This window comes from Pyrus communis, chromosome 15, assembly GCF_041283825.1.
Source record: "Pyrus communis isolate YQ-2024b chromosome 15, ASM4128382v1, whole genome shotgun sequence".
In the NCBI taxonomy this organism is placed as follows: Eukaryota; Viridiplantae; Streptophyta; class Magnoliopsida; order Rosales; family Rosaceae; genus Pyrus; species Pyrus communis.
In genome coordinates, this window is record NC_142579.1 from 10,002,447 (window position 1) to 10,022,742 (window position 20,296).

General features: G+C 39.3%; 1 protein-coding gene across 1 annotated transcript; it reads right to left on the reverse strand.

Moving 5' to 3' along the window:
* Nucleotides 1–19,309: 19,309 nt before the first annotated feature.
* On the reverse strand, nucleotides 19,310–19,756 carry LOC137726048 (uncharacterized). The gene has a single exon (XM_068464911.2). It carries the CDS (start codon nucleotides 19,754–19,756, stop codon nucleotides 19,310–19,312), a length of 447 nt encoding a protein of 148 aa, XP_068321012.1.
* Between the last annotated feature and the right edge of the window lie 540 nt (nucleotides 19,757–20,296).

A 20,296-nucleotide genomic window follows, 5' to 3' on the forward strand; every position in this document is an offset into this window, starting at 1 on the left:
TTAAGAAGTGTTTCATTTCCCAACGACGTACCTTGATTGTTTTGGGCAGGTTGTGCTTGGTTTGGATTGGGGCCGAATGGCTTGGTGTAGAACCCCGGGGGTTGTTGTCTAAAGCCGCCTTGTTGTTGAGGTTGTTGAGGTTCCCTCCACTTGAAGTTTGGATGGTCTCTCCAACCCGGATTGTATGTGTTGGAATATGGATCATTCCTTGGTTGATTGTGGCTCGGAAATCCAATAGCATTTGCACTCTCCCATCCCCCATTCTCAATCAATTGTGGGCATTTTTCCGAAGGGTGTCCTTGGATAGAACATACACCACATACAATCGGTCCTTGTATCTTCATTCCTTCGGCCATCTGAGACACAATAGAAGTAAGATTAGCTAATTGAGTTTGAAGGTCGGATTGAGAACTTACCTCATTCACTTGTTGCCGTGGGGGGTCCCTTTGCCCAAGTCCTTCATATTGTTGTGCATTTAGAGCACGGTTTGCGATTAGGGTCTTGGCTGCCATAGGAGTTTTGTCCACCAATGCACCTCCCGCCGAAGCATCGAGCATTTGCCTTTCAATGGGAAGAAGGCCCTCATAGAAATATTGAAGGAGAAGCTCCTCCTTCATTTGATGTTGAGGACATGATGCAACAAGGGCTTTAAAACGCTCGTAGTATGCCGGAAAAGTTTCTCCTTGACTTTGTTGGATTCCGCTAATTTTCTTCCTCAAGAGAATGACTCTTGAAGTAGGGAAGAACTTCTCCAAGAACGCTCTCTTCATGCTCTCCCAAGAAGTAACGGTCCCGGGTGCCAATTCATAAAGCCAATCCTTAGCCTTTTCCACAAGAGAGAATGGAAAAGCTTTCATCATTAGAATGTTCCCATCGACATTTATGGGTGTCATGCTCGAACAAACAACCTCGAACTCCTTGAGATGCTTGTTGGGATCTTCCATGGAAAGCCCATGGTATTTCGGAATGTGGTGCAACAAGCTTGACTTCAACTCGAATTCATCGGTCTTGCCTTGGGCAGCCGCGGGGTATTGAATGCATAATGGTGCGGCATTGGCCAACCCCGAGGCCGAAAGCTCTTTAATGGTCCGATTGTCTGCTGCCATAACTTCTTCTTCCACACTTTCAAACTCAGATTCGGCCTCTGAACTTGAACTAGGTTCACTAGGTTCGGGATGCCTCCTCTTTCTTCTCAAATCACGTTCAAAATCGTCGTTAAAGTCTAAGATATGTGCATGCACAGTTTGAGAACTCCGCGTCATGCACTAGTACCTAAACCAAGAAAACAAAACAAAATGAGAAAACTAGGTAAATTACACTAAAAACATACGGCAAAAACACAAGGGATTAGCAATTTTGCTAATCCCCGGCAACGGAGCCAAAATTTGATGCGAAAATAGTTAAACACACAAATTAAACCCTATGGATGACAATTGTAGTAAATGAGCAAATAGGGATCGTTCTAGACCGGGGATTAACTAGGGATGCTAATCAATGTGAAATTGACTCAAAAACGTAAGAACACAATATAAAACACTTACTAGACTCAAAGAATGCAAAACTAAACTTTAAAACACTAAAACAAACCAAAAGACTCAAACATCACCCAAAACACTCAAAACTGCCTTAAAAACACTTTCTGGGCAGTTTTGAGCACTTTGGTGAATTTGGACGAATTTGTGTAACAAATTGAATCAAAACACTTAAAAACACAAACTAAGACACTTTCTAACTAAGTTGGACACTAAAGTAAAGGGGGATTAAGGTTTTGACGAAATTAAATTAAATAAAACAAGTTAATAAACTAGGCAGATTATATAAACGGATTTGAGAAACAAGATGATGGATGGATTAGTTAGAGGTCCATTCTCCACACATGACACATTTATATATGAATCGATTCTCCAATTGTTTTTCATTAACTATGATGCTCAACACCCCAAGTTAACCGTGATGCACTAATTAACTCTCAAATTTTCCTTAAGTTATTGAATTGGATGATGCATGCGACAATTCAAATCATTCTCCAATGGTTCTCAACATGAATGCATAGAAGAGATACAATGAGAGATCATTATGCTCTATGAAAATTATAAGTGTTGACGAGGCAATTGTAACTATGAATGCATGATACTTTTGCCAAGAATTCAATTAACGCGGTTGTGACTAGCAACCTTCACTACTCATGTTTATAAACTTGTGACGATTAGGTGAAACTCGTTTATAAACTAGCATCGAGTTTATGCATGAAGACTAAGTATGCATCCCTAATCAACATACAAAAACAAGTCTTTAATAAACATGATAATTGAATTGCAATCACAAATTAACAAATCACAATTGGAAGAAATCAATTCATATTTCAAACATGTTCATGGCTTCAAACTTTCCCCTAACTAATTAGGGGTTTAGCCACTCATGATTACAACAAACTTAGAGAGTAATAACAAAGTAAATATTGAAAACAAGAATCGAAGTACACCTAAAAATTCCAACAACTCAATCTTGAATTGTATGAACGTTTAGGCCTCTTCTCCTCTAGTTGCTGCGGCACAAGGGGTTTTGGTGAGTTTTGGGGGTTATGGATGATGTAGAAGGATGTGTTTAGGGTAGGGATGGATGTAGGGGAAGGTAAGGAGTGTTTTTGGGCAGAAAATATGAAGAATGGTGAAGTATGGTAGTGCTAGAGAGAGGGGAGGAATTTCTGGCGTGAATGAATGTGTATGAGAGATGGTTTTCTGAAATGGAAGAGTGTGTTGTTTGTGGCTGCAATGCATGCTTATTTATAGGTGAAATGGGGGGAACATGATGACTAGGAATTAGGTGGAAAGCTGAAATGGTGATGGGAGATGCATGTGGCTGTTTGTGCATGTGATTAAAGGGTGGAAATGCATGTGCTTTGACAGAAATGAAAGGGAATGCACGGTTTTGGTTGATTTCTGGTGGTTGTGAGGTGGAAATCTAGGTGGAAATGCATGTGAATTAAAGTTATGTGAATGATTAAGGTGAATGTGCATGAGTGCATGTGAAATCTGCCAAGATGCATGTGTTATGAAGTGGATTTTTTGCAAAGGCAAGGTGAATGTGCATGTGATTAAATTAAAAGATGGAATGCATGTGAAAGGTTGGAGATTGAATGTGTGTTGGTGTGATTGAATGATTAAAGTGCATGTGGCTGATTTATGAAGGGGAAATGCAAAGGGGAAATCTGGAAATGGGATAGGAGCCACGGCATTGTGTGGTGTTTGTTTGAATGTTTGCAATGATGAAATGGATGGGAGTGGTTTGATGAATGAGTGGATGGAATGATGAAAGAATAAAGGGAATGATGAAAGGGGAACAAGTGCATGTGGCTGCAATGATGGTGTTTTGCACGGCAATGATGGAGAAAGAATGTGTGGATGCATGGTTGTGTTGGTGATGAATGTGAACTCTTTGTTCTTCATTTTCATTCCTTTGGTCTTCAATTTCGTCCATCTACTTGGCTTTAAGCATATGCAATCCATTCCAATCTCTAATTTGCTCCAAAAGGCTCCGAAAGGCATCCTTTTGCATCCTTAGCCATATGAACCTATAAACACACGAAAATGACTTTAAACACTAAATTAAGTAAGAAAACACAACATAAATGCATAAGAACTAGCTAACTAAGGCGCATAAATATGCTTCTATCAACACGACACAAACAAAAGGGATTAGCAAATTTGCTAATCCTCGGCAACGGCGCCAAAATTTGATGTGAAAATTAACACAAATTAAACCCTATTTGTGACAATTGTAGTATATATGCAAGTAGGGATCGTTCTAGACTGGGGAATAACTAGGGATGCTAATCAATACAATTAAGACTCAAAAACACTAAATTATACTCTATAGACTCAAAACTAACCTAAATCACTTAAAACAGCAACAAACACTCAAAAAGACTCAATTTTAGACCTAACAAGTGATTTTGACGAAAATAGAACTTAACTTGACTCAAAAGACTAAAAGAAAACAGATTTTGACTCAAATAACAAGACTAAATGAAAGGGGGATTGTTTTTGCAAAATTTAAAACTTAAAACAGAAATTTTGTATAAAACACTTTGTAAAAACGAATTTGGGTGAATTAAATGGGTGAAAGGCTAGTTAGAGGGTCCTTCTCCACACATGATATATGTATACAAACCAATTTCCAGTTATTATTCCTTTAGACTATGAATGACAACGCCCCAAGTTAATTGCATCACACAATCAACCATTAGATTTTCCTTATTTCATTGAATTGAATGAATACACATTACAATCAAATTATCTTTCTCAAGTTCCTTATATGAAACGCATAATAAAGATACATATGAAAAGTCATTAAGTTTTGTGAAAATCATAAGCATTGACAGGGCATTCATCACTATGAAACGCATGAGACTCATACCAAGGATTTACTTAACACGATTGTGACTAGCAACCTCCACTACTTGTGAATATAAGTGAATAACTATTATGTGAAACTCCCTTATACTCTAGCATCAAATTCATGCATGCAAATTAAGTGTTGACCCCCAACCAACACACATAAACAAGTTTTAATAACTTAGATAAGCAAATCACAGTCAAGGCTTAAGAAACAATAACTGGATGTAATCAATTCATATACAACATATAATCATGGCTTCGGATTCACCTCTAACTAAAAAGAAATTAGTTCCACATGTTCATCATAATTGAAAACCAAATTAACATAAACATTGAACTAAAACTAAGGATAGAAATAACCAAGAAACACTCCACACTCCAATGGCATGCACGGCACTCCCTTGGGTGGCAGATTGCACAAGTCCCTATCTCCTTCCTTCCTTGCTTGTGGCACTAGGGTGATGTGGTATGAATTATGGTGTTTGATGGTTGAATGTGTGAATGAATGAATGAGTGAATGGATGATTTGAATGGTGCGGCATAGGGTTGTATTTATAGGGCTTAAACCCTAGGGAAATCACATTTGGGTGTGGTAGAAATTAGGTGGGAAAAGGTTTGCACAATCCTAGGGGAAAAGGACTAGGATTCCACGGCAAAGGCCAAGGAAGAATGGGAAAAGGATTGCAGATTCTAAAGCTTCTAGAAGAGGGAGAGGCGCCACTTTTGTAGGGATTCTAAAAACAATGTGTTTTGTGGCAGAAATTGGACTTCTAGAAGGTATAAGGGGTGCGGCACCAAATTAGGAACAAATAGGGTGTTCTAGAAAGAGTATTTAGGGCAGATTCCTAGACCTAAAGGGACAAGAACACACGGCATAGGTGTAGGATATGAACTACAACTCCCAAACTTTGAAGGAATGGTGTCTATGCGGCATACAAAGGGATGAGGCTTCTAGAATTTGAATTATGTGTTTAAATGTACATCTAATCCCTTCTAAATAGCTAGAACTATGGCACAAACTGATTTGGATAAGATAAGATAGGATAGGATAAGGTTGGTTAAGATAAGGTAAGATAAGGTTGGATAAGGTTCCTTATTTCTTGCTATTTCCTTATCTTCTTTGCATTTGAACTTCCTTCTCTAGATTTGTAGCCTTTCCTAGCCTCTCTTTACTTCAATTTCGTCCATCCACTTTGCTCCATAGTTAAGCTATCCAATTCATGCCCAAAAGTGCTCCAAATAGCTTCAAAATGCACTTTCTTGCTCATTTTGCCATTAGGACCTACAAACATACGAAAATAGCTTAAAAGACTATAATAAGTAGTAATTAACTAACTAAATGCAAGGAAAAAACATAACTAAGTAGCATAAATATGCTCCTATCAATTACATAATCTAATGAGCAATGATTATTTTTTATTGTTATTGCTTTTACTGTTATGTACCTGTATCCTTTTATTACTACATTTGTTAGGTACTATACAGTAAACTTATAATTGATAACTTTTTCTTGGGAAACTATACTTGTTTTACAGTGAGGGGTTACAACTATTACGAAAACGATTTACTAAGCTTTGCTTCTTTACCTTTGTTTTTTTTTTTTGCCCCTCTAGGACTTAGTGTGGATGCAAATTTCTTCCTTCTTGTTCTTAGACAAAATTGCACCTACAAAACAAATAACACCTTAGGTCAAGGCCAAGAGCCCAAGAATTTAGAGAATTTTGCAAAAGAGTTTGAATTCAGTTTTGGAGAAAATGAAGTGGTATTTATAGGGGTATGGATGGCCCTTTTGAGAGGATGGGGACCGGCCAATTAGATGGTTTTTTGGGTGTGATTCATAATTTGTTAGCTAATCAATAAATAAATTGAGTAATAAATCAATTAATTAGCTAACTAACATAATTTCAAAGGCATGATTTGGGGGTTACCTTGTGGAGAAGATTTGATGAGGATGGATGAAATAGGTTTTGAATGATTACCTATTTTGAGCACTTTTGACCTTGATTGAGTTATGATTGTCCACTACTTGCACGTAAGAGTTACGGTATTCCTCGAGGGTAATTTTGTCCTTTTCACCCTAGAATCCACGTGTTGCCTCCATATTTTTCTCAATTTTTTTTTGCTCCACAAATGCCCCCACACCTGTTAGGCTGCTCGTAGGAAAGGGCAGCAGGTGTAAAGATTTTCTTGCTTTAGGAAACATAGGATTGTTTCCTATTTTGTTGTAGATTCCCTCTTCAATTGGAAATTAAATCCTTCTAGGAAAAGGAAATAATTTTTTCTCAAAGCCTATTTAAGTCCACCTTAAGTGGATTGTTAAATCAACTTTGGAAAGTGATTTATTTTTCCTACAAGAGAGAGAAAGCTTAGAGGATATTTGTTCCCCCTCCTCTAGCAATCTTCTACATCTTGCATGTGCAAAGGATCGTCTTTCGTTGCTTGATTCGACTTCACACTGCTTCAAGGTAAGAAAAAATTAATTTCCCTTGTCTTCTCAATTTTTGGGAGCCTCGGGGCTTGGAATTTGGCTGGACGGGGGTTGAGGATGTGTGAAAAGAGTTTGGAGAGGTTGCAGCACAAGGGCTGTCATTGGGTAACCTTGTGGTTAGGGGCATCTCCTATCTCTGCTTGGGCTGAAAGTTGACCTGGATGGGATGCTACGGTCTGGGTTTGGCGTAAACCAAGCTAGTGTCGAGCTAAGTAAGGTGTGGGCCTTTTTTTTCTTTGTTTTTTATTTAAGCTGGGCTCAGGCCTGTGCTTAAAGGAGAAGAAGAGAGCAGCGGGCCGCAAGATAGGTCTTTAAGCAAGGTTGGCTATTTCAAGGCTGCTCATTTCAAAATTAGCTCCAATAACTTGTTTAGAGACTTGCTTGAGGCATATTGGCATGTCATTCCGTCGAGAGTGCGTGTAAAACGTGTCAAGGATGGTAGCAGACGTAAGCCGTGCAGTGGGGCTCAGAGGGCCATCAAGTTCCACCTCTACTACTTTGTGTTAGGATTTACTTTTCCCATGCCTTATTTTTTCCACGAATTACTTTGCTCTATGAAGTGTGCTCCCTCTCAATGTTCTCCGAAGGTGGTCTGTGTAATGGTGGAGTTTCACAACCAAAGTCAGTTCTTTGACTTGGATCTGACTGTCAATGAGTTTTGATACTTCTTTGGCATAGGCCACATTGAAGGATTTGGGCAACTGCAATCCCGCCATAGGCTTTTAACAATTCGAGCAAGGAAGATCGTGAGTGGGCTAAGGAGACTTTGAAGATAAGTGGAGAATGGGAGTCTGATTTTTCCCTTGAGTTGCGTGTTCCAATGGTTTTCATATCCGGTAAGTAAACTGCTTAATCTCCCGACTGCTTTGTATTTTGCGTTAAGCTGCTTTCTAATTTTCTGAATGTCTCCCGCTGCTTTTTTAGATTCAGAATTTGGCTCAACTCCTAAAATTTCTCTGGACATAAAGAAGGTACATGTTACTCTAGGTATCCCTTCCGAGTACCGTGAGTAGCGTTGACTGCTCAGTCCTCTTCGCTGGGAAAAAGGTGGGCTGCCCCCGAGAAAGGAGGTAAAAAGAATTAAGCTAGAAATGTTGGCTCACCAGATCACCGTTATGGAGCCTGCTGCAAATGAAGGTGGGAAAAAGAGATATTCCCTGCCTACCGAAAAGATACTGGCTGAGAAAAAACTTTCGCTGCTCCCAAAGGTTCGTCGGCTGTTCTTAAATCATAGGCACCCAAGCTCGTGATTGACTTAACTTCCTCCAAGGGCGAGAAAAAGGAAGTTGCTAGATCTGTGCCGGCGAAGCCTACTGTTCCGAAGGCTACTAGTTCAATTATTAATAGGATTGCTCAGCGTAAAAGTTCCTCCGTGCCTCCAATGCCGAAATTTATACCAAAACGTCCGTCTAATGCTAAGTCTGGTTCACCTTTGGAGAGGCTTGCTACTATGAAAAGTGACAAGGTGCCTTCGCCTACTAAAATGGCACCAAAACTCGTTCCCTCTACTGCTAAGATCGACTCATCTGCTGAGAAGAATGAAACTACTCGTGCATATAGCTGTGAGAAATCCACAAGTTTATTTTCGGGGAAGTTGCTGAGATTTGCGCGCTTTTGGGACCAAATCTGCTTGAGGACATAGATGTGTGTGCCAACTTTGTCGATGGCATCAAAGAGGTTGTTAGCCCAAGTTCCTTCATGAAGCAAACGACCGAGTATAGAAGGATTGCCCTGCTGGCCATGATGTAGAAAACGACGATTCTGGTAGCCGAATCCATGTTCCTTAATCAAGAAGATACCAAGGTTGCCAAAGAGGTGGCAAGATTTGTGGTAGCCGAAGCTTACTCATTGGCCGAGAAAGTCAATAAGTTGGAATATGAGCTTGCTGCTTTGAAGGGGTTTCACTGGTTTTCGATCTCTTTGTCGTTCATGGTGGCAAGAGTGTAATTACCTTTACCATCTACTATGTTGATCTTGTACGGACTTTCCTAAATAAGATCCATCTTTTTGGAGCCTTCTCTACGAGCAGTGATGAAGGTTTTTCTTAGGACTAGATCTCCAGGTTGGAATTGCCGGATCTTGGCCCTTTTGTTGTAGCTAGAAATGAGCTGCTGCTGATAGGCTGCGATGCTAGTGATGGTCTACTCGCACTTCTCCTCTACTAGATCTAAGCTTGCAGCCATCTCCTTACTGTTCTGCTCAATGCTTGGTAGTAGAGTGCTAATACTTGGCACAATAACATTGGGATGAACGATTGCTTCTGAACCAAACGCTAAAGAGAAAAGAGACTCATTGGTTGCTCATCTCTTGGTAATGTAATATGTCTATAGACAATCGAGGAGTTCGTCCGGCCATTTTCCCTTCTCATTGGAAAGGGATTTCTTGAGGCAGTCGAGGATCGTCCTGTTAGATGCTTCGGTATACCCATTGCCTTGAAAATATCTTGGCATGGACATATGTGAAGGAAAATTTATGTCCTAGCTAAGAACATGTAAAGAACATTTGAATACATAGGCAAACTATTAACAAATTAAAGTAGGCATGCATCCAAAAACAATTCATAAAACCCATGACTTTCAAAGCCTAGTATATGGTGAACCATAACTCTTTAACAACATTAAAGAGAAGAAAGGATTTAGAGAATCATTACCCTTGTAGCTCATCCTTGATTACACAAGGGATTCACCCAAGTGGAGGGCCTTCAAGTCACCTCCTTTGCTTCCTTGAGGATTTGAGGATATGTTCTCCAAAACACCAAAAGCTTGATGTCTCCAAGTCTCTACACCAAAGATTAATTGTGAAGATAAAATTGGATGACTTAGGGGAGAGGAAATTGCTAGATATCCCTCCCTAAGTGGCCGGCCTCCCTTGTTGAAATAGAGAGAATAATTTCACCCAATTTCATCAAGAAAAACCCTAAATGAAATAAAGTTATAATTTTGAATTTATACTTCATTTCTTGTGAGTGGCAAACTTGTAATTAACACAAGTTTGGTATCCCTCACTATTCATGGCCGGCCCTCTCTAAGTGTTTGGGCTAATTGCCCATTTTGTTTTAGTTGTCATACAACTTAAACATAATGGGCCTTGTGGACCAAAACACTTTTGGGCCCCTAAACCCAAAACCAACTTAGAAGTCCAATACGAACGTTTCGTATAATTAATTAACTAATTAATTAACTTTGACCATACTTCAATTAACCATTTAATTGCTTATCCATTTCATTTAATTACTTCACTTTCATCCTTACTCGGTGTACGATCCATTAGGTTCCAATTAGCGAGGCAGTGGGCGATGTTACTCTTAACTATCGATTGTGAATTGAAACCATATTTCAATTCTCCCTTAAGATTAGTGTTTGCTAATCTTTAGGGCTTCCACAAACCATGAGTGACACCTAGCAGCATGTCATGGTTACCCAAGCTAAGTAGAAGTGGTTGGAGAACCTATCCAGTTACAACTACAATGCAATACGGTCATTCTCTAATACAATACTCTTAATCACATTGTTGAAGTGATAGTTTGTTTCATGTCTACTATCCAATGTGATACTTCCCTATATGATTCGCTTGAATAAGATTTGGAAAAAACTTCCTAAGTCATATTCATATGCTTTGGCCAAAGACTCTCGAATCATATCTTAGAGTATTCTCCTTCCACCATGGAAGGTTAGAGATCCCTTGTTGTGCATTCATATGCCTACATGACTAGATAGCTTGACCCCAACCATGCCGTGAACACTCCAAAGGAATGCCATTTGACACGATCAAAGATCAAGGACCTAACCATTAGACATCTATGATGCCTCAGGTCAAAGGACTACTTTGTATATTGTAACCATCGAGTTCTTACATGACATGTATGTTTGAACTCTCTTTTGATCATAGTTCAGTGTACTCGATTACTCTTTCGAGCACCTATGTGTTTGTCTTAGTGTCCAACACTAAATGACTTGAGACTTGTCATATCCATACTTGAGTCGACATAACACATACTAACCTTAGCGGATTGTCAATGCCCAATTGGCAACCCTATGGCTAGGAACGTTTTAGGAATGATCATAAGAGAAAGGTCTCGAAAATCTAACTTACTTAGATTACTTATCTCTTAGATCAAATACATTCCTTGGATTCCCTTATTGCTTAAACACAAGATACAATAAATAGTGATTAACAATAAGCTTTGCCCTCCATTAAACATATAAAAGTTTAATACATTAAGTATTCCAAAAAGCTATTACATCAAATGAGTGGCTTTGTGGGCATACTTCCAACAATCTCCCACTTGCACTCAAAGCCATCCTCCCATGTATCTAATACCCATCTTTTCCATATGGCGGTCAAGTTGGATTTGAAACATTGGCTTCGTTAGTGGATCTGCTACGTTATCGGCTGAAGCAACTTTGAGGATGTTGACTTTCCCCTCGGCAGCATATCTTCTAATGATATTAAAGCGCCTATCAAAATGCTTGTTCTTTTGATGTGCCCTGGGTTCCTTGGCTTGAGCTATCACCCCACTATTATCACAGTACAAAGTTACTGGTGATGTAATGGTTGGAACCACTCCAAGTTCAGTGATGAACTTCTTCATCCAGAACGCTTCTTTGTCGGCTTCAGCTGCAGCGACATATTCAGCCTCTGTCGTGGAATCAGCAATTACACTTTGTTTCTTGCTTTTCCAGCTGACAGCCCCACCATTCAAAGTGAATACATATCCGGAGTTGGAACTTCTATCATCGACGTCAGATTGGAAATCTGCGTCTGTATAGCCTTCCACTCGCAACTCTGTCGCTCCTCCATAAACGAGGAACATGTCCTTAGTTCTTCTTAAGTACTTAAGGACCGTCTTGACAGCTGCCCAATGTTCTGATCCTGGGTTAGATTGATATCGACTAGTAATGCTCACAGCATATGCGATATCAGGCCTTGTGCATATCATGGCATACATGAGACTTCCTATGGCGGAAGCATAAGGAATAGTATTCATTTGCCGTATCTCTTCAGGAGTTTTAGGTCCCATGGACTTAGAAAGGTGAATTCCATGTCTCACAGGAAGAAAACCTTTCTTAGATTGTTCCATCTGGAACCTACTTAGCACCTTATCAATGTACATAGATTGGGATAATGCAATTAGTCTTCTGGTTCTATCACGATAGAGCTTTATCCCAAGTACATAAGATGCATCTCCTAGATCTTTCATGTGGAAGGTTTTGGACAACCACACTTTTATAGAAGAAAGTACTGCAGTGTCATTCCCGAATAGTAATATGTCATCTACATATAACACTAGAAATACCACTGCATCCCCTACGACCTTTTGATAAACACAATTGTCGTCTTTGTTTTGAGTAAAATCAAACGATTTGATTTCAGTATCAAAACGAATGTTCCAGCTCCTTGAGGCTTGCTTAAGTCCATAAATGGACCTCAGAAGCTTACATACCTTAGTCTTTGCAAACTTGGACACGAAACCTTCGGGTTGAGCCATATAAAGCTCTTCCTCTAGGTAGCCGTTCAGAAAAGGCCGTCTTCACGTCCATTTGCCAGATTTCATAATCATGGTACGCAGCTATAGCAAGCAAAATCCGAATGGACTTAATCATGGCTACAGGAGAGAAAGTTTCTTCATAGTCAATCCCTTCTCGTTGCCTGTAACCCTTGGCTACAAGTCTAGCCTTATAAATCTCCACGTTCCCATCAACGCCTATCTTCCTCTTGAAGACCCATTTGTTTCCAACAGGTACTATACCTTCTGGAGGGTCTACAAGAGTCCAGACCTGATTTTGATACATGGAATCCATCTCGGATTTCATGGCCTCTTGCCATCTCTTTGAATCAATGTCGGACATTGCTTCTTTGTAGTCCCTAGGGTCCTCCTTTGTGTCATTGTCACCCAGAAGGTACAATTCCGCAAAGTCATTGTCTAAGCCATACCTCTTAGGTGGCTTACTAACCCTTTCAGATCTACGTGGAGCTTGGGGTCCAGGAACAGGGTTGTCAATATGTCTTGTGCTTGTTTGTGGTTCATCTTTAATCTCACTAATTTCCATCGTTTTACTTATAGTTCCTTTGAGAACAAATTCATCCTCTAGAAACTTAGCAATTCTGGCGACAAAGACTTTCTGGTCGTCAGGATGGTAGAACTCATATCCCATAGTTTCTCTAGGATATCCCACAAAATAGCACCTTACTGATCTCGCTTCAAGCTTAGTAGCTTCAAGCTTCTTGACATATGCTTCACAACCCCAAATCTTAATGTGATTAAGACTTGGCTTTCTTCCATGCCATATCTCATAGGGCGTTTGTGAAACTGATTTGGAAGGTACTCTATTAAGCAAGTAAGCTGCTGTATATAGAGCGTATCCCCAGAATGTTACTGGCAGATCAACGGAACTCATCATAGAACGAACCATGTTCATCAAGGTTCGATTTCTCCTTTCAGAAACTCCATTAAGTTGTGGAGTTCCCGGTGGAGTCCACTGTGATATTATTCCACACTCTTTGAGATAATCTAGGAATTCATTACTCAGATATTCACCCCTCGATCTGATCTTAGGATTTTTATCTGTTTCCCAGTTTGCTTCTCAACTTCATTCTTGAATTCTTTGAACCTTTCAAAGGATTCTGACTTGTACTTCATAAGATACACATAGCCAAACCGAGAGTGATCGTCGGTGAATGTGATATAGTAGGAGAAACCTCCTCTCGACGTAGTAGACATAGGTCCACATAAGTCAGTGTGGATTAACCCTAGAATTTCAGTGGCACGCGCTCCTTTCCCAATGAATGGAGATTTGGTCATCTTCCCTTTCAAACAGCATTCACAAGTACCCATCTGGTCATTACCTAATGGGCGGAAATATCCGTCTTTCGACATCTTGCGAATCTTTTCAAGGTTCACATGTCCAAGTTTAAGATGCCACATCCTTTCTTGGTTAACTTCTTCTCTAGCCCTTTTGGGTTTTGAGGTATTCCCACTTTCAATACAGTGCATCCCACTATTCGTCTCTAGGTGAAAAAGTCCCTCTATCATATTACCATGAGAGATAATACGACCGTTCAAGTATAAAGTGCAACTCATTTTGTCAAACAATACTGAGTGCCCATCTCGTAAAAGCTTAGAGATAGAAATCAAATTCTTTATACAAAAAGGAAAATATAAACAATTTTTAAGTTCCAGGACTTCCCCAGAAGGTAGGTTAAGCATGTAGGTGCCTATTGCTTTTGCAGAGATTTTAGCGCCGTTCCCAACTCGCACAACCATCTCCCCATTGCGCAGTGTCTTGCTCCCTGCTAGTCCCTGTATCGTATTACAGATATGTTGACTAGCACCTGAATCAAATATCCAGGAATTAGAGCTCACTGTAAAAGCACTCTTTGTGACAGAAATAGTCTCTTCAAAAGTTCGTGTCATAAGGCTCGCAATGCGCACCCTGTATTTCTTCTTCCAACGTCCATCCTTTCCACAATGAAAGCATGTTCCTTTGGATTTTCTTGCCTTCTTCTTATTTAACCTTTTCCTTGTGTTTTCATTCTCACTCCCACTGTCCCTTTTGAAACCTTTTTCAAATTTACAGCACATGTCAATCATCTCGTTAAAAGTATGATCGAATCTATTCACTTTATAGTTTACAATAAACTTAGTGAAATCATCCGAGAGAGATGCAAGGAAAAAATCTTGGGCCATTTTCCCATCGATGGAAGTTCCTAAACTTTCAAGATCTTGAAAGATCCTTTCCATCTTTTGTCCATGTTTATGGACCGATGCCCCTTTTGCCATTTTGGCATTTAATAGACTACAAACATTTGAGAATCGTACTTTACTAGTCTCAATGTCATGCATCTTATGCAAACTTTCAACCATGGCACATGAAGTATCCATGTGCTTATGTAGCTTCATAAGCTCCTCACTAAGTGAAGTGAGGATTAAGCATTTGGCTTGTAAGTCATCCTCATAGCGTCTTGCATAATCATGACACTCTTCCTTCGAAGCTAGTTTCTTAGGAGGTACATGAGGAGGGGATTGCTTAAGCACATACAATATGTCTTTCACCTTTGAGACATTCTCAATGTGGCAATACCAAGCAAGGAAACGTTGGCCCCTAAGGCCCCTTTTGTCAAGTATAATGGTGGGTATAATTTTAGGCATGTCATTCACTACATAACATAACAGAAATCGTATTAGATTGTTGATAAACTACTTGATTGGGTCTTGAATCAAATAGTACCACCCACTATTTTTGGCAAATTCCATATCCCTCAATAGAATCCGAGAGTTATATTGAACTCTTAGCGGGGTATAGGAGACTCACCATTACCAAGCCCACCTCACGATGATACGATGTTGGTTAGCAAAAATAATGATGAGAGAATAACGTTTTACTCATTTACAACGTTTGTAATTACCCATCTTGTTTGGCCTCTAGAGAATGTTGCCTCACGATGATACGATGTTGGCACCATTGCACTTAGTTAAGTTATTCCCACCATGCTTAGTTCATGTAAGGGTTCAAGAATAACCTCACGATGATACGATGTTGGCTATCCTCGTTGCCTACCTCACCACATCATGTATGTACATATGGACTCCTCCTGAATGTAAGCACATACTTTGAACTTCCCCATGATAGGGTGAAGCCGGTGTAGGAGTCACAAACGATTGGAGTCCACCACGGTGGAAGGCCTACGAAGAGATGTTCAAAGCATCTCTCGCTTATCAACTTAATATCCATTTTATTTGAGGGAGTAGTGTTGGGCTACATCAAAAACATTTTAATCATATTAAAAGAACATGGGCCTATCACAACTATTGGTCCAAGTTAATATGAATTAGTAGCATATAATACTCCCACTGTTTCGTTGAAACAAGCGAGACTATATGGAACTACTAACGAACGCATTGCATCCTCATATGGACTATATAGTCGTTTTAGGTTTTAGGATGATTATGAACCGATTGATTTGATCCAACACGAGCCTTGTGTTGGACCTTGGGTTTTAGGTAGATAGTTTGTTGATTTTAGTTACGCGTTTAATCTAATTAAACCGTTATTTCCTATTGGGCGTTGGACCCAACTATTCCAATTTGCATACAATTAAACAAATAGGAATACATGAAATAAAGAGAAGGGCTTATGCCCTTTTGCAACACATTGGAGGACTTATGCCCTTTACAACAAACTTGAATTAATCAAATTACATTCAAATCTATACTACTAAACCCAAACATTCATAATGTTAAGCGGCCAATCACATAGCTCAATTATCGAGGCATTTGGTTCATAGTCACCCTTTTCTTAATCAATCAAATTAACTAAGAAAGCAACTTTAAACAATTGGTTTTTGGATCCATAGAATTGATTTAAATGGAACTAAATATAATGAAAATCCAATTCTCATTAAAGAGACAAAACAATTTTTGTTCTCATTTTATTTGGGCCATTTTGCAAAAACACAAACTTTGGGCCAAAATACAAATACACAAAAGTATCAAAACTTTATATAATTGCACAAAAGTACCCCACTAGAGGGGTGGCCGGCCAAGGATAGCATCATTGAGATTTTTGATAAAAAAAAAAAAAATTGTAAGTGGATTTTGGTGGGTGAGATTAAAGATGGTGGGGATGGTTTGAAAAGAAAATATATCTTTGACATAATTAAAGCCACTTAATCATTTCTCACCAATAATCATCACCCATCAACTAATAATCAAAACTTTATGAAAAACAAAAAAACTTTTGAATCAAAACTTCAAAATTTTTTGTTCTTGGCAAGAACTTCAAGAACATTGAAGAACACTCATGAAAACTCATAATAGCTCCATGAATGTTTTCACTTACCAAAACTCAATTTTTCACAACTCAAAAGAGGGTTAATATCCTAGGGTACTTAGGGGTTCCAAAAAGCACTTTAAAACCATTTTAACAAGCCTAACATGAACCCAAAAAATCACCCTTTGGATTTGGCCGAAAATCCCAAAATACTTGGCACCAAATTTTAGTTCCAATATTCATGATTATATGAACTACATCTACAACATTTGAGATGCTAAATTTTCAAACAAAATTTATATTCAAAGCAAGAACAAAGCTTGTAACATTTACAACATTTAAATCACATATTATGAAAAATCACAAAACCCAAAAGGATCCACCATAAACTAGGCCTAGGCTCTAATACCACTTGAAAGAAAATTTATGTCCTAGCTAAGAACATGTAAAGAACATTTGAATACATAGGCAAACTATTAACAAATTAAAGTAGGCATGCATCCAAAAACAATTCATAAAACCCATGACTTTCAAAGCCTAGTATATGGTGAACCATAACTCTTTAACAACATTAAAGAGAAGAAAGGATTTAGAGAATCATTACCCTTGTAGCTCATCCTTGATTACACAAGGGATTCACCCAAGTGGAGGGCCTTCAAGTCACCTCCTTTGCTTCCTTGAGGATTTGAGGATATGTTCTCCAAAACACCAAAAGCTTGATGTCTCCAAGTCTCTACACCAAAGATTAATTGTGAAGATAAAATTGGATGACTTAGGGGAGAGGAAATTGCTAGATATCCCTCCCTAAGTGGCCGGCCTCCCTTGTTGAAATAGAGAGAATAATTTCACCCAATTTCATCAAGAAAAACCCTAAATGAAATAAAGTTATAATTTTGAATTTATACTTCATTTCTTGTGAGTGGCAAACTTGTAATTAACACAAGTTTGGTATCCCTCACTATTCATGGCTGGCCCTCTCTAAGTGTTTGGGCTAATTGCCCATTTTGTTTTAGTTGTCATACAACTTAAACATAATGGGCCTTGTGGACCAAAACACTTTTGGGCCCCTAAACCCAAAACCAACTTAGAAGTCCAATACGAACGTTTCGTATAATTAATTAACTAATTAATTAACTTTGACCATACTTCAATTAACCATTTAATTGCTTATCCATTTCATTTAATTACTTCACTTTCATCCTTACTCGGTGTACGATCCATTAGGTTCCAATTAGCGAGGCAGTGGGCGATGTTACTCTTAACTATCGATTGTGAATTGAAACCATATTTCAATTCTCCCTTAAGATTAGTGTTTGCTAATCTTTAGGGCTTCCACAAACCATGAGTGACACCTAGCAGCATGTTATGGTTACCCAAGCTAAGTAGAAGTGGTTGGAGAACCTATCCAGTTACAACTACAATGCAATACGGTCATTCTCTAATACAATACTCTTAATCACATTGTTGAAGTGATAGTTTGTTTCATGTCTACTATCCAATGTGATACTTCCCTATATGATTCGCTTGAATAAGATTTGGAACAAACTTCCTAAGTCATATTTATATGCTTTGGCCAAAGACTCTCGAATCATATCTTAGAGTATTCTCCTTCCACCATGGAAGGTTAGAGATCCCTTGTTGTGCATTCATATGCCTACATGACTAGATAGCTTGACCCCAACCATGCCGTGGGCACTCCAAAGGAATGCCATTTGACACGATCAAAGATCAAGGACCTAACCATTAGACATCTATGATGCCTCAGGTCAAAGGACTACTTTGCATATTGTAACCATCGAGTTCTTACATGACATGTATGTTTGAACTCTCTTTTGATCATAGTTCAATGTACTCGATTACTCTTTCGAGCACCTATGTGTTTGTCTTAGTGTCCAACACTAAATGACTTAAGACTTGTCATATCCATACTTGAGTCGACATAACACATACTAACCTTAGCAGATTGTCAATGCCCAATTGGCAACCCTATGGCTAGGAACGTTTTAGGAATGATCATAAGAGAAAGGTCTCGAAAATCTAACTTACTTAGATTACTTATCTCTTAGATCAAATACATTCCTTGGATTCCCTTATTGCTTAAACACAAGATACAATAAATAGTGATTAACAATAAGCTTTGCCTTCCATTAAACATATAAAAGTTTAATACATTAAGTATTCCAAAAAGCTATTACATCAAATGAGTGGCTTTGTGGGCATACTTCCAACAATATGCCGCTTAATGCCATACTTTTGGAAGAACTTTGCCAAATCTTTACCCACGAATTGTGGGTCGTTGTCAGTGACAATGGACTAAGGGATGGCGAACTGGCAGATGATGTTCCTCCATATGAAGCGTTCTATGTCCGTCTGAGTCATGGTTGTCATAGGCTCTTTTTCTACCCATTTGGTGAAGTAATCGGTTGCCACGATCATCATGCATCTGCCTTCAGTAACGGGCAACATTGGCCTTACCAAGTCGATTGCTCACTACAAAAACGGCTAAGGACTCGTTTACGAGTGAAGTTTGCTGGCAGGCAGTGTTGATACTGACTTGTAGTGTTGGCAGCAGTTGCACTTTTATACTAACTCCTTAGCATCTTGGTACATAGTAGTCAGTAGTAGCTTGCATTAAGAGCATTCTGTGCTAATGATCAGCCTCTGGAGTGATTACAAATGCCTTCGTGGATTGAGCTTAGAACCTTTAGGCCATCGGGAAGCACTAGGCAACAGAGATGTGGTTTGGTGTAGGATCTTCGAACAAGAATGTCGTTCCACAAGTAGTAGTGTGCTGCCTTTATTTGGAGCTTTCTAGACTCCAATCCTTCTGTGGTGAGTGTGCCATTGACCAGGTAGTCTAAAATAGAAATTTTCCAGTTGGGAGTTATATTAACCTGTGACACTTTGGCTGCCGACTCTGCTTCTATGCTTGGCTTGTCTAAATACTCTTCCGAAATAAAGCGTTTGAGATAGTGAACGAAGGCGAAGCCTAGGTTAACTAGCGCGTCTGCGTGGGTGTTATCCACTCGCTGAACTTGAGTAAGAATGTAAGTCAGAAATGTCTCAAGTTGTTTGCGTACCTTCTCTAAGTATTGCGCCATCTTCAGATGTTTTTCCATGTACTTCCCAGAAGTCTGGCTGGTGATTAGCTAAGAATCGGAATGAATTGCGAGCTTTTTCACCGCCAAGTCTTTTGCCATTCACAGGCCTACTAGTAGGGCCTTCTACTCTACTTCATTGTTAAATGTTTTGAAGCCAAAAGTGATCGCCTACTCGATCATTGAACCATTTGGGGTGACAAAGACCGCACCTGCTCCTAAGCCTTTGTAATTGGATGTGTCGTCGACATGCAAATACCAGAAGTCTCCGTTGGAGGGAGCAGACACGACTAAGGTATGCTCAGCTGCTTCTGTGGCGTCGTTGGGCCTCTCTGTTGCATCGCCTAGGCTAAGCGTCAATTCTGCTATGAAGTCTGCTAAGGCTTAGGCCTTTATCACCGTGCAGGGCAGGAAAACTAAACCATATTGGCCAAGTTCCAATGCATATTTCATCACTCGTTGAGAAGCGTCCAGACCATGTAGGATTGATCGTAGAGGATATTGAGTCATGACGATGACTGTATGAGCTTGAAAGTATAGTCT

Bases quoted from the DNA above. Each gene is read 5' to 3' on its own strand.
- LOC137726048 (XM_068464911.2), bottom strand. From the start codon at position 19,756: ATGGCGCAATACTTAGAGAAGGTACGCAAACAACTTGAGACATTTCTG.